This window comes from Globicephala melas, chromosome 19 (genome assembly GCF_963455315.2).
Source record: "Globicephala melas chromosome 19, mGloMel1.2, whole genome shotgun sequence".
Lineage (NCBI taxonomy): Eukaryota > Metazoa > Chordata > Mammalia > Artiodactyla > Delphinidae > Globicephala > Globicephala melas.
The window spans coordinates 43,469,425-43,485,686 of record NC_083332.1 but is presented as its reverse complement, the minus strand read 5'-3'; the positions used below and the strand labels follow the sequence as shown (position 1 = coordinate 43,485,686).

The following is a 16,262-nucleotide window of genomic DNA, read 5'->3' as shown; positions in this document are numbered from 1 at the left end:
ACAGACAGTCCTCACTGAAATGCAGCCACTTGTATTTTTTGTGTGTGTTGAAGTACATGGAGGTGATCTGCCCCCAGGACTCCTGAAGGCACCTGTGGGCACGATGTGAGTTGGGGCCCAGCACTGCGAGAATAGTGGGGAGAGTGGTTTCAACCCAGGTTCTGCAGTGAGGGGCCAGAACCCAAAGCAAAATCCAGGCAATATGTGTGTATGTGTGTGCGTGTGTGTATCCGTGTCCTAGCAGCCTTCACCAACGTTAGGTCCAGGGATGGGAGGCAGGTTGGCACCCCCTGCCTGTGCCTTGCCTTATGGGTCTGCTTGGGAAGCGGTTCCCTGCTCCTGCTGGAGACACATTGGTGCTGTCAAGCCATAAACCTGGGTGCCCTGGGCACCTCCTTTCCTTCATGCCCTGTCCTCCACTCAGTCTCTGTTCTGCCTCACAAACAACCTTTGAATAGGCCCCCTCTGTCCATCTCAGGGCTGCTGCCCTGTGAAGGCCACCACCACTCTGGTCAGGACTCTGCCCCTGCCTCTTCATCTCCCCTGCAACTCATCCTCCACATGCTGGCCAGAGAGATTGATAGACAACACAAATCTGACCATGTCATTCCCCTCCTCATTACCTTCCCTGGCTCCTCCTGCCCTCATGCACCCACACTGACCTAGGCCCTCCTTTCCATCTCCTTCCCAGCCATTCTTTGTTCCAAATACACATGACCCCTTGCCTCTCACCTGCAAGCCCCTGTACTTCTGTTCTGTCTACCAAATGCCTTCTCCTCGGCCCAGCAAACTCCTACTCACATTTAAGGTCCAGCTTAAGTGGTGCGCCCCCTGCTGGGCACTTTCCCCTCTGTGCTTCCCAAAGCTCTATCCACCATTGACTACAATACCGGGTTGGAGTTATTTTGATTGGTTGTTTTTACTCCCAAAGGGCAGGGATGTAGGTGTATTCATCTGATTCCTGGCACTTGGCCCTGTGCCTTGCACTGTGTGGACATCTGGTATACTTATGGAACTTAGGCTATTGGTCCACCTTGCCTTTTCTCCCTGCTGGCCCAGCCCTGAGGGTGGCTATTCTTATAACAGCTGGGGCTGGGCCCATTTGACTGAATGCAGGAATCACTGTCTACCTATTCCTCTGTTCCTTTCTCTTGTCCCAGCCTGTCTTCAGTGTGTGTATGTGTGTGTGAACATAGGTGTAATCCACTCCCACCTCCCTAACCCTAGAGCATCACCTGCTCCCTTTCAGTCTTCCCAACAGCACTTCAACATACCTTGGTCCAAACCTATCCTCTACCAGCCACCTTCTTCAACAACTATGCTATCTCTCTCTTCCCCTCAAGGCCAAATGTTTCAACAAGTTGTCCTTCCCTCCGCCCCCACCAGCCTCTCCAAGGTCACGAGCAGGCAGCTTGTCTCTGTCTCTACAGATTGTCTTCGGCCTTCCTTACTTGACCTCTCGGCAGCAGCTAATGTCGTTAGGATGCTGTCCAATAAATCACATGCAGCATCCCAGCAGGAAAGCCAGGCCTCTTACAGCCTAGAACAGGGGTTATAAGCATTTGAGGCAGCTGTCCCCAACCCGCCACCAAAGCCATTTTCGTCCAGGTCACCAGTGACTTCCATCTTGCTAAATCTCTCTCATCATCTTACTTGCCCTGGTAGCCCCTCTACATGGTTGACCACACTCTCCTTCTTGAACAGCTTTCCTTCTCTGGGCTTCTGTAATCCCACTCTCCTGATTTTTCTGCCACCTCACACCTCCTCTTCTTCCTGGCCTAAGCTGGAGAGCGCCCCAGGCCTCAACCCTCATTTCTCTTTTCATGCTGATTATTCTTTCCTGAGCTGCTGTCCTTCAGGCCTAGGGCTTCACACTGTTAACCTGCTGATGACCAGTCTCCTTCCAGCTCCATTTATCCAGACTACCTACCCCACATCTCTACATGGATATCTATTAGACATGTCAAACTTAACACGCCCCCAAATGAACTCTTGTTTTGCCCAAACCTGCTCTTGATCTAGTCTTCTCCATTTCAGTAAATTGTACCTCTATTCCCCTTGCTGCTCTGCCCTGAAACTAGTTATTATCCTTGATTATTCTTCTTCCCTCGTGGCTCACATCCAATTCTCTAGCAAATCCTGTCAATTTTACCTTCAAAATAAATCTGGAGCCTGACCATTCCCACCACCTCCACTGTAACTACTCTGGTGGAAGCCACCATCTCTGTAACAGCTTCCTCTCTCCCTGTTCCCCACTTAATTGCCACCCCACAGTCTGTTCTAAGCCATCCACACATTCTTACATCTAACACTCTGTGTTCCAAACAGCCAATGTCTGACAGCTCATGGCCCATGCTCCAACAACTGACACCCAGACTTCTATGCAAGGGACACCCCAATCTCTAAACCCCTGATCCTCAGGGTTCTAACAATGGTTATTCCATCTTCTGTCACCTGATCCATGGAGTTCCAAATAACAGTCACACAATGTTCAGAATTCCTTGGTTTCTCTCAGTGATGGCCAGTGTTTTAACAACCAACATGCCAGTGTTCTAGTAACAGTCAATCATGTTCTAACAGTGGACACCGTGTTTTGGGGCTTCCCTGGTGGCACAGTGGTTGAGAGTCCGCCTGCCGATGCAGGGGACGCGGGTTCGTGCCCTGGTCCGGGAAGATCCCACATGCCGCGGAGCGGCTGGGCCCGTGAGCCATGGCCGCTGAGCCTGCGCGTCTGGAGCCTGTGCTCCGCAACGGGAGAGGCCGCAACAGTGAGAGGCCCGCGTACCGCAAAAAATAAAAATAAAAAAAAAAAATAACAGTGGACACCGTGTTTTTAACAACTAGACATCCAGTGTGGTAGTTGTAGTTTTCTATATCACCTGACACCCAGGTTCTCACAGTAGACATTTTTCTAAAGCCAATACTTTATCCAACTGATGCTGAACATTGTTAATGTTCACCACAGAATGTTCTGGACAGTGGGTTACTCAATGGTCTATGTAAACAGTAAATACACTTGTTCTTGGTAAACTGCCAAGCCCAGTGCGTCAAAGGGCAGCCATTGTCCCAACATGCTCATGTGATTCAGGGCTTGAGCCCAGCTAGAGGTTGCACTGAGACCCTGGGACATTAAAACTGAAACTGAGCCCATGCCCTCCCCATTTTGGCCTCCTTCTGCGGGGAAGGGCTGGTGGTGCCACGTGGGCTTGTTCTTAGGTTCAAGCACCAAGGAAGAGGGAAGAGCTCAGGGTTCACTCCGTGTGTGTGTGTGTGTGTGTGTGTGTGTGTGTGTGTTACTGCTCCTCACACACATTTAGGGAAACTCAGCTCCCCAGCAGGTCCTCGGGGCACAGTCAGTATGCATCTCCTCCTTGCCTGGAGCTCTCCCATGAGAGAATCAAGAACAGCATTATCAGTGCCTTAAACACCATCTGGACCAGCCACTTCATTATATAGGTCTGGAAACTGAGGCCCAGAATGGTTGCCAGGACTTCCTGTGGCCACACAGAGCACTCTTTTCAGTGGGTTGTTCAAACCCCGGCCCAGAGGCAGGCATAGGTTCACCGCCTTCCTCAGGGTCTGCCCACATCCCAGCTGACAGTCCTCTGGCTCTTACACTGGGGCATAGGTGGTAGCATCTCTGATTCCTTCCCAGGGCTCTGGGGGTTCTGGGGCAGTGAACTTGCAGGCACCCACAGGAGGTCTGTAGAAGGGAACTCCTAGGAAGGCATTGATGGGTGTCTTCCCCACGTGTACCTGCTTTCTTGGAGGGTCCCATATTTGGTAACCACTAGAGGCTCCTTGGTATGCAAGGCACCTAGGAAGAGAGAAGAAGGGTCACCCTGGACACCGAAAACACCTTGGCCCATCTGCCACAGGCACCAGCACCAGCTTGAAGCTTTTCACAGTTGTGTATTTGTCTTCTTTTTCTGTGTTCCTCTTAGTATTTTTCTCTATCGTTACTTGATTTAAGATTTCAAATTTATGTTGGTAGATGCGTAAAAGTTCATGTCTGTTATATGAATACTTTTCGGTTGGTCATTTAATGTCAATAAATGTGTCATTTATTTTGATTTCTGTTTGTCTGATATTGGTATGACTATATATCTTTCTTGTTGCTAACATCTGCCTGGCATTTTTCTGGGAAGAAATCACACACATATATGCATTCTCATACATATATCCACACTCACATTAATATTTACATGTACACGCAGATTTATACACACATGGGTATATATGAACATAGCTCATTTACCAAAAAAAAACCATGGGGGAACACAAGAGTTAAATGCATGCCCAGGGCTTCCCTGGTGGCGCAGTGGTTAAGAATCCGTCTGCCAATGCAAGAGACATGGGTTCGAGCCCTGGCCCGGGAAGATCCCACATGCCGTGGAGCGTGCCTGGCTCCACAACCACTGAAGCCCGAGCGCCTAGAGCCCACGCTCCACAACAAGAGAAGTCACGACAATGGGAAGCCTGTGCACCTCAACGAAGGGTAGCCCCCACTCACCGCAACTAGAGAAAGCCCGCCCGCAGCAATGAAGACCCAACACAGCCAAAAATAAAGTTAAAAATTAATTAATCTTTAAAAAATGTGTGCCCACATGCATATAAGTATAGTTATATATAGGTTACAGTGTATCCATATGTAGCATACATTCACATCTGTACACTACAAGCATACCTACACCATAGCTAGCTCTTGCAATGGATACAAACTACACCAAGTTGAATTTAGACTCTGCCAATGGACACCTCTTGTTCTACGCCCTCACCCTGCCTCGCTCCTGTTGCCGAGGGTCACTGAGACCTCTCATTTGTTGCCCCTTCCTGAAGCACCCCTGTCCTTTCTTTCTCCTCCACCCCATTTATCAAAACTGAATTTTTTGGGAATTCACTGGTGGTCCAGTGGTTAGGACTCTGCACTCTCACTGCCGAGGGCCCGGGTTCAATCCCTGGTCAGGGAACTAAGATCTCACAAGCCACATGGCAAAAAAAAAAAAAAAAAGCCCTGAATTTTTCTGTGCCCTGGTCCCCTGGAGGCTCACTCTGCAAAGTGACAGAAGGCAAATCTGATCCAAATTTTATTGAACTTGATTGTGCATGAGAATCACCTGGGGGAATCATTGGGAAATTCAGATTCTTAGGTCCCCCCTACACCCTCTGTAAGGGACTCTCAGGTTGCATCAGGAAATTAGATTTACAACCCTCTCTAGGAGACTTTGACACAACTGCTGTTTGGAACAGCATTTGGTATTGGTATGGTGTGAACACGCCCTCACACCCCAGCTGCAGGTGGCCAAAAATACCTCTCTGCCCACATCCCCAGGTCTCTCCTGGTCTTACATAAGCAATATCCAGGCACAAAGAATTGGCTGTAATGGTGGCCCTTCAGGCATGGAGGCAGGTCAGTGGCAGCATGGGGCCATCTCAAATCTCTTCTGTGTATGTAGCCCTTTGCAATTTACAAAGCCCTTTCACATGGTCCTCTCACATAGGCTTCTCATTTGCCCTGGGAGAAGTGGGGTGAGGCTTGGAGGCCCAGAGATGATCAGTGACCAGCCTGAGGTCTCACAGGACAGAGCCAGGAGGCCAAGGTCTATCATATTACCCAGATTTGCCCTGAATTCTGGGTCCACTTATTGAATAGCCAACGACTGTGATTGACTGAGCCTTGATTATAGCTTGGCGCTGTGCCAAACACTTATGTACCATTTTTACCTCATCCTCCTAAAACATTTCTAAGGTAACTGTTACTATGTTCCCACTACACAAACATGGATGGAAGTTCAAAGGGTTATATAACTTGCCCAAAGTGACACAGAATGGCTCACATCAGAGTTCTGCTCTAAAGAGTAGTGTTTTTTGTTTTTGTGGTACGTGGGTCTCTTACTGTTGTGGCCTCTCCCATTGCGGAGCACAGGCTCCGGATGCGCAGGCTCAGCAGCCACGGCTCACGGGCCCAGCCGCTCCATGGCATGTGGGATCTTCCCGGACCAGGGCACGAACCCGCGTCCCCTGCATCGGCAGGCGGACTCTAAACCACTGCACCACCAGGGAAGCCCAACAGTAGTGTTTTACTCACCCTCACCCCAGCCACTGGGGGCACCTAAGTACGTGACAGAGTGCTCTACACCCCTGAACAGGAGCTGAGGTGGAGTGGTCTCCATCCCAGCTCTGCTATCCAGAGGCAATATGTAAGCACTTATGAAAACAATATTCCACATTTTTAGTAGTCATAAAATGTTAATTAAAACCAGGAGTCACAATTCCCACTAATAAATTACAAATGGTGACACCCAATTGTGGCAAAGATACAATGAAAAGGATATTCACATATACTGTTAGTGTAGGATAAATTGATACACCACCGCAGGAAAATAATTTGGCAAAATGTATAAGAGCCATAAAATGTTCACATAGTTTTCTGACTATTTTCATAAGGGGTCCCACCCTTATGAAAATAGTCAGAAACGCATTAAAAGAAAGACTTCTATGAACCATAGTCATATATGCTATCGTGAGTACGGGAAGCATTATTTGTATCTGGGGACCAGGCAACATAAATATAACTATAAACTTAAGTTATAAGTTGTTTATGGTATGATTTTAAGTGAATAAAAGCAGAGTATAAAATTGTATGCATGCTAATATCACAGCTATATACAAATATGCAATAAAAAAACTAAGAGAAAATGTGCCAAAATGCTAAAAGCGGTTTTAGCGAAGTTTCTCTCAAGTTAAAAAAATTTTTAATGCAGGGACTTCCCTGGTGGTCCAGCAGTTAAAACTCCGCTTCCACTGCAGGGGGCACAGGTTCGATCCCTGGTCGGGGAACTAAGATCATGCATGCTGCGTGATGTGGCCAAAAAAAACATTTTTTAAAATGCATTAATATGGGCAAAACTTATTTATGATAGAGGTCAGAACAGTGGTTACTTTGAGGGTATTGACTGGGAAGGGGCATGTCGGCTGCTGGAAATGTTCTAGATCTTGATCTGGTTGGTGGTTACATGATGGTTTTACACACACACACACACACACACACATGCACTAATATATATATACTAATATAATACGAATTTTATATAATATTAATTTTATAAAGAATATAAATATACAATTATAAACATATAAAATTATGTAAATTATAAGATACATTTTATAAAAATGTAAATATAAATGTCCACACTCCCAGCTCTCTACCACCCATCCTCCCAGACGTCTAAATGTTCCTGCCCTGCTGCCCCCAGGAGAGGCTGAGCTGTTGGCCTGTCCCTCTGTGTGTGAGTATCTATGTCTGGCGCTGGGTATGTACATGCTTGCCTGTGTCTACTGGGAGCATCTACCAGTCCCTTGCCTGGTGGCTGGGTCCAGGTGTGCACGTCTGATCCTGCGGTACCCCCTGGTGCTCACACACTCACAGTGCTCACAGGACCCTTCCTGTCACCCTGCCACGGAGAGGCTCCCTGGGTCTACCAGTCCCTGCCCTGCAGGGCCTGTTCCGTCTGAGTTTGCGGGTGCCCCTGGCTTGCTCCCCTCAGCTCTGTGGCTGCTGGGTCCTGGGGCAGGGCCATCGGTGGATGGAGGATGCCCTGGCCGGCAGGGGAGGGGAGTTCCGTGAGTAGTGGCCCAGGGAAAGGAGAATAGAGAGGCAAGAAGACTGGAATCCCAGGAGCACCCCTTGTCTGAGCACTCCCCCAAGCCACTGGGGCCGTGCCAGGCCATTCCCCTCCCTCCCCGTGAGGAGAAAATCCTAGAAGCTGGGGGGAGGAGGAGGAGAGGCAGGGAAAGTTGGCAGTGAGACAGGGTCTGAGGCCTCACCGGCAGGCTTGCCCAACCCCTCAGAGCCCTTTGGCAATGGTGACACCAAAGCTGGTGACGTCCCCCGCCCAACAACCCCTGCCTCCCCGTGGCTGCCAGGTGTGCTGCACCCTCAAGCTCGCAGGAAGAGGCCTGTTTGTACATCCAGCATGGTCAAAACCGAGCCCTTGATTCCCAGCCCAGTCCTGCCCGCCTCCACGCAGCCCCGGGAAGTCTTCCTTCTCCCACCTTTGTGTCCCCTTGGATACCAGGTCTGCCTGTCGCTTCTAAATCTAGAGCCCACCAGTGCCTTCCACCTACCCGGAAGCCCCCACTGACCCCCTCCCTGCTCTCCCTGTCCGCGCTCTCACCCACAACCTCCAACCTGTTCATGTCATCCCCGGGTTACCAGTCCAGCCCACAAGGGCCCTCACAGTCTGGTCTTTACTGGCCTCTCCAGATGTACACAACTGTGTTTTCTCAGCACATCTCAACCTCCAGGCCTTTGTTCCTGCTGTTCCCTCTACCAGGAACACCCTTCCTCTTTGTTCCCATCCCTCGAGCCTACTCTTCTGGCCTGTGCAACTTCTGCTTGTCCTTCAGGTCTCAGTTTAGATGTCCCTCCTCCCCTGTCCCAAGTCACAGCCGGTCTATGCCTCCTCACGCCTATAGCCCTTTACGTCCCGGTGACACACTGTGAATGGGGCCTGTTTAACCTGTCAGGCTCTCTTATCAGCTTGTGGGGGCAAGTTTCCTGGTGGAAAGAGGGGAGAAGAATAGGAGGCCTTCTTGAACTTGCCCCGGGGCCACAGGGAGCTTTTGAGCAGAGGAATGGCACGACTCAGAACCCCTCTGGTTTATGACTCTCTTTTCTGCCCCAAATAAACTTTCCCCAAACACAACTGGTCTCACCTGCAAGTGTTTTTCATGTAACCGTCAGCAGCCAGGAACTTAGTCAGACTGAGGAAGGGTATGTGTGGGACCAGAGTCGGCAGGATGGGATTCAGCGGGGGCAGGGGAAGTCATTGTGATATGTATTAAAATCCAGATTTCTCAAGGGAACGGTGCATTGATCCTCAAAAAAAGAAATGTGTGCCCCCCTACTCAAAAACCTCTGGCTGCTCTTTACCTGTTGTAGCCTGAGTGGGTAGACCTCGTCTACCTCGTGACAACAGCCTGACTGATGCACTAGTCCAGATGCCTCCCCCAACCTGTTCTCCTGTGTCCCGGTGGGTGCTCCGCGACCTGTGCCAAGCAGCCCAGAAGGTGATCTTCCCTAGCTGGAGCGGGAGGAAAGAGCCCAGGCAGGCCATAAAGGGGTGAGGTGCTGGCGCTGGGAAGCTTGCATCTCACGTCCAAGGGTCAGGGCTCTGGCCCTGCTGGACTCTGCTCTGCCTTGTACAAGGGCCAAGACTGGGCAGCACGGACAAAGGGACTTCCCTCAGCCCTAGTCAGAGGCCTGTGGGGCCTGAGATCTGTTCTCGGCTGGATCCCCTTATGCCTCAGGACTCCTCTGACTCCAGGTCTCTGCCGTCGGAGTCCGCCCACTCTTCTGGTCAGGGAGGACAACACCTGTGCAGAACTAAGCAGAGCTGTGGTGCCTAAAGGGCCTGGGTTCAAGTCCAGCAGTCACCGTTCTCACACTTTCTCAGTCTTTCACTCACTCACCAAGCATCCTCTGATTCCAAGTCCTGACTGATCCTACTATGGGAGATGCAGAGTGGGGTCAGGCTGATTTCCACACTCAGAGCTTCTCAGAGGAGGACAGAAACACTGACAATGACACTGACAATGCTAGCTTAGAGTGGGCTATGCTGTAATGGACACAGATAGGGCCAGGACCAGAGAAGGCAGGGAAGACTTCCTAGAGGAGGAGGGTCCTCTGGGGAGCTTGAGGTGTGAGCTGGACCTCGCCATGAAGCAAGTGGGAAGAAGGAGAATTTGGGCCAAGGCCCCCTAGATGGGAAGTAGGTGATATGTCAAAGGAGTCATGGAGGGGCTGATGCTTTAAGGGACATGACCACCCATCAGCCTGGTTTGGGTTAAAGTCTCTTAGCAGGGGTGAAGGAGGCTGCCTTGTTGGGATGTGGCCACCCCTCGGGTTGGCCCTCAGCCCAGAAGACCCAGGACCTGCCTCCGAGCTCCCCCTGGGCCTTCCTGCCCTTCTGCTTCTGCTGCCACTGCCCAATCTTGGTGGGAAGTGTCTCTGCCCAGAACTGCTGTCGGGCCTTCCTTAGCTTCTGGCTGACCCGTGGCACCAGGCTGATTTCCAGGTATTGCTCTGAACAGTTGAATGCGGGCCAAGGAGGCAGCCCCTTGCCATTGGGATCCCTGGCTGGGAGGAATGAATGAAGACAAAGGTCTCCTGTATTGCTCCCTGGGAGGCAGATCTGAGTAGTCTAGGCCGAAAGCCAGGCATGCCTCTTTGCTTACTCACCCTGTCCAGGAGAAGTGGGTCCACTGGGCCATCATGGTGAGGCTCAGCTCCTGCTCCTCCCCTGTGGCTTCTGGAAAGGTTATGAGAGGGACAGACCTGGATCAAGGTCACGTGGGTCCTGGAGGAGACTCAAGGGTCCCCTCTGATGACCTGAGACCTCTGTTCCTGCATGCCCCGCCCTACCCTGGTGGAGCCGGCAGCCTAAGGATCTTGTGTCTGTTCATCCTCACCCAGCATGGAGCTCTCATCCATGAGGAAAGGACCCCCGAAGATGAAGGTCTTCTCAGCCCCATGATCAGCCCGCACCCAGGCCGGCCTGATCTTCGCAAAAGAACTGGGTCGATGCTGGAACTCATAGAAAAAGATGGAGACCGCAGAATCTGTGGAGAGATGGCTGGATGAGAAGTAGATACCCACAGCCTGATCAGGTCCTATCTTTGGTAAGCCAGGCTCATCATAACACCAATACAAGTAATAATAATGATGATGACAAAATGGTGAACAGCAAGCCTTTCCTGAGCGCTTGCTAGGTGTTGAGCACCATTCCATGTACTTTATGTGTCATTGTTCATTTTATCCTCATAAAAACCTACGGATTAGCTCATTATGTATTATTATTGCCATTTTACAAACAAGGAGACTGAGGCACAGAAGGGTTAGGTATCTGCCGGAGGTCACAAAGACAGGAACCTGGAGCTGTTCTAGGACTGTGTTAGAGATTAGCCATGAGGTTTGGAGGAAGCAAGCCTTTTCTCCCAGGAGAAGGGCTGAAAGCAGAAGAAATCACTCATGAGTCAATTGAATCCCTGAGAATTGGTGATAAGTCCTGCTGGGTGACCTTTGGCAAGTCACTGCACCTCTCTGTGCCTTGGTTTTCTCCTCTGCAGAGTGCCCTGCCAGAGTCGCCTCTCATTGCTGTGACACTGCATCCCTGAGATGAAGTGGAGAGTGGGGGTAGCAGTGGAGCGTGGCACCATGTCACTTGTGATAACTCAGCTCCTGGGCCCAGGTGGGAAAGGTGGGACAGGTAGACAGGGGTAGGCTTACCTTGGAGGTTTCTGGAAAAATTCAATGTTCATGACAACGTTGCTTATCAATTCCTGGAAGGCTTCTCATTTGGCTTGTCCATCTGAGCTGCTGTGTAGGTATTCATCTATAATGGTGGCATCACCTCAGCGGGCACATCCTGGGGCAAGAGGCCTGCTCAGGTCCCACAGCCACAGCAGACCCTCCCAAGAGGCTCCACACCCTCCTGCCTGGCCTGCCTCATGTCCCAGGGCTTATGTGCCAGGAGCTAGCCACTTGCTGCCCTTGGGGGTTCTAGATGGTGTCTGGGAGGGATAAGGTCAGATCTGGAGTAAAATGCTAGCTCTGCAATCACTGCTTGGCTGTGTGACCTCAGACAGGTTGCTGAGCCTCTCTGAAAGGTAGCTCCTCCCTGGAAGGTTGTTTGGCAGCCTATGTGAAGCACAGCATTCTGGCCTGGAGCAGGTGCTCAGTTGAAGTTAACCAGGAAGTTAGTGAGAGAACAAATCATGGGCACTCCCCATGGCTCCAGAGAGCAGTGATGAGGTTGTGTGAATGAGGAGGGCTCTGGGGGGTCTCAAAGAAGGGAAATGAACATAGATTGAGCACCTCCTGGATACCACCTCCTTGGTAGACTCTTCAAATGCAGCATCCAGTATCCTTCTTAAACAGCTCACATGGGTGGGATGTATCATCCCCATTTACAGGTGAAGAAATGGGCTCAGAGGGGTTAGGATAACTGTGGACAAGCAGCTAGGGTTGGGATTTGACCCCAGGTCCACCTGGTTTCACATCTGACAATGCAATCTTAATAGCTGAAGCTCTGGGATCAGACAACTGGCTCAAGCTCTGCCGCTGCCCTTTACCCATCATGAGACCTGGAGCCTCAGTTTCCTCATCTGTAAAATAAGGATAATGAAAGTCCCTACTTCACAGGGTTGTAATGAGGATCAAAGGAGATGAATGCCTGTCCCAGTGCTCAGCACAACACAGTTCCTGGCAGAGAGTATGTGCTCATTAAGGGGCAGTCTAGGGCTTCCCTGGTGGCGCAGTGGTTGAGGGTCCGCCTGCCGATGCAGGGGACACGGGTTCGTGCCCCAGTCCGTGAAGCTCCCACATGCCGCGGAGCGGCTGGGCCCGTGAGCCATGGCCTCTGAGCCTGCGCGTCCGGAGCCTGTGCTCTACAGCGGGAGAGGCCACAACAGTGAGATGCCTGCGTACCGCAAAAAAAAACAAACAAAAAAAAACAAAAAACAATTGTGTTTCTATACACTAGCAATGAACAATCTGAAGATGATATTAAGAAAACCATTCCATTTACAATAGCATCAAAAAGAATAGAATACTTAGGAATAAATTTAATAAGGGAAGTTCAAGACTGTACATTAAAAACTAGAAAACATAATTGAGAGAAATTAAAGAAGACCTAACTAAATGGAAAGATGTTCCATGTTCATGGGTTAGAAGACTTAATATTGTTAAAATGGTAATACTTCCCAAACTGATCTATACATTCAGTGTGATCCCTATGAGAATCTCAGCTGCTTTTTTTTTTTTTTTCAGAAATGAACAAGCCGATCATAATTCACTTGGAAATGCAAGGGACCCAGAATAGCCAAACAATTATTATGGATTGATATGTGTCTCCACGTAAAATATATGTGGAGTCATAACCCCCAGTACCTCAGAATGTGACCTTATTTAAAGATAAGGCCGTTAGTCAAATTAAGATGATTACAGAGGTGGGCCCTAGTCTAATATGCCTGGTGTCCTTGTAAAAGGGGGAAATTTGGACACAGAGACAGACGGGTCAGAGGGAAGACAATGTGAAGCCAGAGGGAGAATGCCATCTATAAGCCAAGGAATGTGTGAGGCTACCAGAAACTAGGAAAGAGGCATGGATTCTCTCACACAGCACTCAGAAGGAACCAACCCTGCTAACACCTTGATTTCAGACTTGTAGCCTCTAGGATTGTGAGACAATTAACTTCTCTTGTTTAAGTCACCCAGACTGTGGTCCTTTGTTATGGCAACTCTGGCAAAATAATACAGCAACCCTGAAAAAGAAGAACAAAGCTGGGGAATTCACACTTCCCAATTTCAAAACTTACTACAAAACTACAGTAATCAAGATAGTGTGGTAGTAGCATAAGGATAGACATAAAAATTAACAGAGTAGAACTGAAAGCCCAGAAACAAGCTCCTTCATTCATGACCAATTGATTTTCAGTAAGGGCACCAAGACAGTTCAATAAGTAAAGAATAGGTTTTTTTCAACAAAAGATGCAGGGACAGCTGGATAACCACATGCAAAAGAATCCCTAATTCATACCATATACAAAAATTAACTTCAGATGAATGTAATTCATTCATGTAACAGCTAAAACTATAAAATTCTTAGAAGAAATCATAGAGGTAAATCTTTATGACCTTGGATTAAGCAATCATTTTTTAGATATGACACAAAAAGGCCAAGCAACAAAAGAAAAAATAAATTAAACCTCATCAAAATAAAGAATTTTTGTGTTGCAAAGGTTACTGTCAGCAAAATGAAAAGACAACCCACAGAATGGGAAAAATAGTTGCAAATCATATATTGGATAAGAGACTTGTATCTAGAATATACGTAAATCTTTACCACTCAACAATAAAAAGGCAAATAATCCAAATGGTCAAAAGATTTCAGAAGACATTTCTCCAAAGGAGATATAAAAAGGGCCAATAAGCGCATGAAAAGATGTTCACTATTTTAGTCACTAGGGAAGTGCAACTCAAAACCACAATGAGATACCACTTCACACCCACTGGGATGACTACAATCAAAACAAAAGATATTAACAAGCATCGGCAAAGATGTGGAGTGATTGAAATCCTCACACACTGCTGGTGGGAACGTAAAATGGTGCAGCTACTTTGGAAAACAGTTCAGCAGTTCCTGAAATGATGAAACAAAGAGTTGCAATATGACCCAGAGTTTCCATTCCTAAGTATATAACCAAGAGAAATTAAGTCATATGTTTGCACAAAAACTGGTACATAAATGTTCTTAGTAGGGGAATCCATAAGAGCCAAAAATGTGGAAACGACCCAACTGCCTATCAACTGATGGATGGATAAACAAAATGTGGTATATCCATACAGTAGACTATTCAGCCACAGAAAGGAATGAAGTACTGATATCTGTTACAACATACATGAACCTTGAAAACATTATATTAGATGAAAGGAGTCATACACAAAAAACCATATACTGGGATTTCCCTGGTGGTCCAGTGGGTAAGACTCTGAGCCCCCAATGCAGGGGGGCCCAGTTCCATCCCTGCTTGGGGAATTAGATTCTACATGCATGCCACAACTAAGAGTTTGCACGCCGCAACTAAAAGATCCCGCATGCCGCAACTAAGACCTGGCACAGCCAAAGTAAATAAACAATATTTAAAAACCAAACAACTCCCCCCATAAAAAACCCAAAACCCATATATTGTGTGATTCTATTCTATGAAATGTCCAGAATAGGCAAATCCATAGATTTGACAGAAAGTAGATGCGTGATTATCAGGGGCTCAGGGCGGGTTGGTGCGGGGAGGGATGGGAAGTGACTGCTAATGGGCACCGGCTTGTTTTTGGGTGATGCTAATGCAAATGTTCTGGAATAAGATAGTGGTGATGGTTGCACAACTTTGTGAATATACTAAAAACCACTGAACTGTACACTTTAAAGGGGTAAATGTTATGGTATGTAAATTACATTAAAAAAAAAAAGTTGAGATTTGGGCTTCCCTGGTGGTGCAGTGGTTAAGAGTCTGCCTGCCAACGCAGGGGACACGGGTTTGATCCCTGGTCCGGGACGATCCCACATTGCGCAGAGCAACTAGGCCCGTGTGCCACAACTGCTGAGCCTGCGCTCTGGAGTCCGCGAGCCGCGGGTGCTGAAGCCCCCCGCGCCTGGAGCCCATGCTCCGCAACAAGAGAGGCCACTGCATTGAGAGGCCTGCGCACCGCAACTAAGAGTGGCCCCTGCTCACCGCAGCTAGAGAAAGCCCGCACACAGCCACGAAGACCCAACGCAGCCAAAAATAAATAAATTTATATTTTTTAAAAAAGTTGACATTTAAAAATTGTGGTCTGCAAATGCTGGTAAAGTTGCAATGAAACTTGTAGACTCCAGGGACTTCCCTGGCGGTCCAGTGGTTAGGACTCCGCGCTTCCACTGCAAGGGGCATGGGTTTGATCCCCGGCTGGGGAACTAAGATCCTGCAAGCCGTGCAGTACTTCCAAAACAAAACAAGACACCTGTAGACTTTGCTGGTGGCAGTTTAAATCGGCAGAGCAGTTTCAGAAAGTGTTACGCCAATGGCGACATGTAAGAAATGGAGAGGTCTCCATAAGGTATATGAGTTACTTTCCATGGCTAAAGCTTTCATCATGGATATTTAGTAAACAGCTAGTTGGCTGAAAAATGTACAGTTTATGGAAATTCACATAACATACAATAAACCATTATAAAGTATACAATTCAGTGGCATTTAGTGTGTTTGCAATTTTGTGTAACTACCGCATCTCTCTAGTTACAAAACTCTTTCACTTCCCCAGCAATACACCCTGTACCCATTAAGCAGTCACTCTCCATTCCCACCCCTACCCCCCTCACCTCACACACCAATACCCCCATCCCCTGATGACCTGATAACCATTAATCTGCTCTCTGCCGCTATGGATTTACCTATCCTGGATGTATCACATAAAAGCAATCATACGATATGTGACCTTTTGTGTCTGGCTTCTTTCACTTAGCACCATGTTTTTGAGGTTCATCTAAGTTGCAGCACATATCAGTACTTCATTCCTTTTTCATGGCCGAATAATATTTCACTGTGGCTGCACCACAATTTTTTTATCCATTCATTCATCGAAGGGCATTTGGGTTGTTTCTACCTTTTGACTATTATGAATAATACTGCTATAAACATTTATTTATACATTTCTCTGTGGT

General features: G+C 48.3%; 2 protein-coding genes across 4 annotated transcripts in view; both read right to left on the bottom strand.

Moving 5' to 3' along the window:
• Positions 1–129: 129 nt before the first annotated feature.
• On the bottom strand, positions 130–11,322 carry LOC115857041 (fatty acyl-CoA hydrolase precursor, medium chain). The gene is made up of 4 exons (XM_060288299.1): positions 11,291–11,322; positions 10,474–10,637; positions 10,244–10,313; positions 130–3,817 (listed from the first exon to the last, which is right to left on the bottom strand). The coding sequence occupies exons 1-4, from the start codon at positions 11,320–11,322 to the stop codon at positions 3,613–3,615; spliced, it is 471 nt and encodes a 156-aa protein (XP_060144282.1). The 3' UTR covers positions 130–3,612.
• LOC115856962 (cocaine esterase) overlaps positions 11,297–16,262 on the bottom strand; it is a 21,034-nt gene continuing 16,068 nt past the window's right edge. For 2 of the 3 annotated variants that reach the window (XM_060289792.1, XM_030863735.2), the window contains one exon: positions 11,297–13,326. In XM_060289792.1, the coding sequence (XP_060145775.1) occupies positions 13,272–13,326 (55 nt within the window). In that variant the 3' untranslated portion in view covers positions 11,297–13,271. The remainder of the gene's footprint in view (positions 13,327–16,262) is intronic. The other variant, XR_009560179.1, reaches the window with a different exon arrangement.

Excerpts from the sequence above, each read along its gene's own strand:
- LOC115857041 (XM_060288299.1), bottom strand. The coding sequence starts at position 11,322 with ATGAACATTGAATTTTTCCAGAAACCTCCAAG. Across the intron at positions 10,638-11,290 it reads TTTTTCCAGAAACCTCCAAG|CCATCTCTCCACAGATTCTG; the intron begins GTAAGCCTACCC and ends CTTCTCATCCAG. Across the intron at positions 3,818-10,243 it reads ACCCACTTCTCCTGGACAGG|GTGCCTTGCATACCAAGGAG; the intron begins GTGAGTAAGCAA and ends CTCTCTTCCTAG.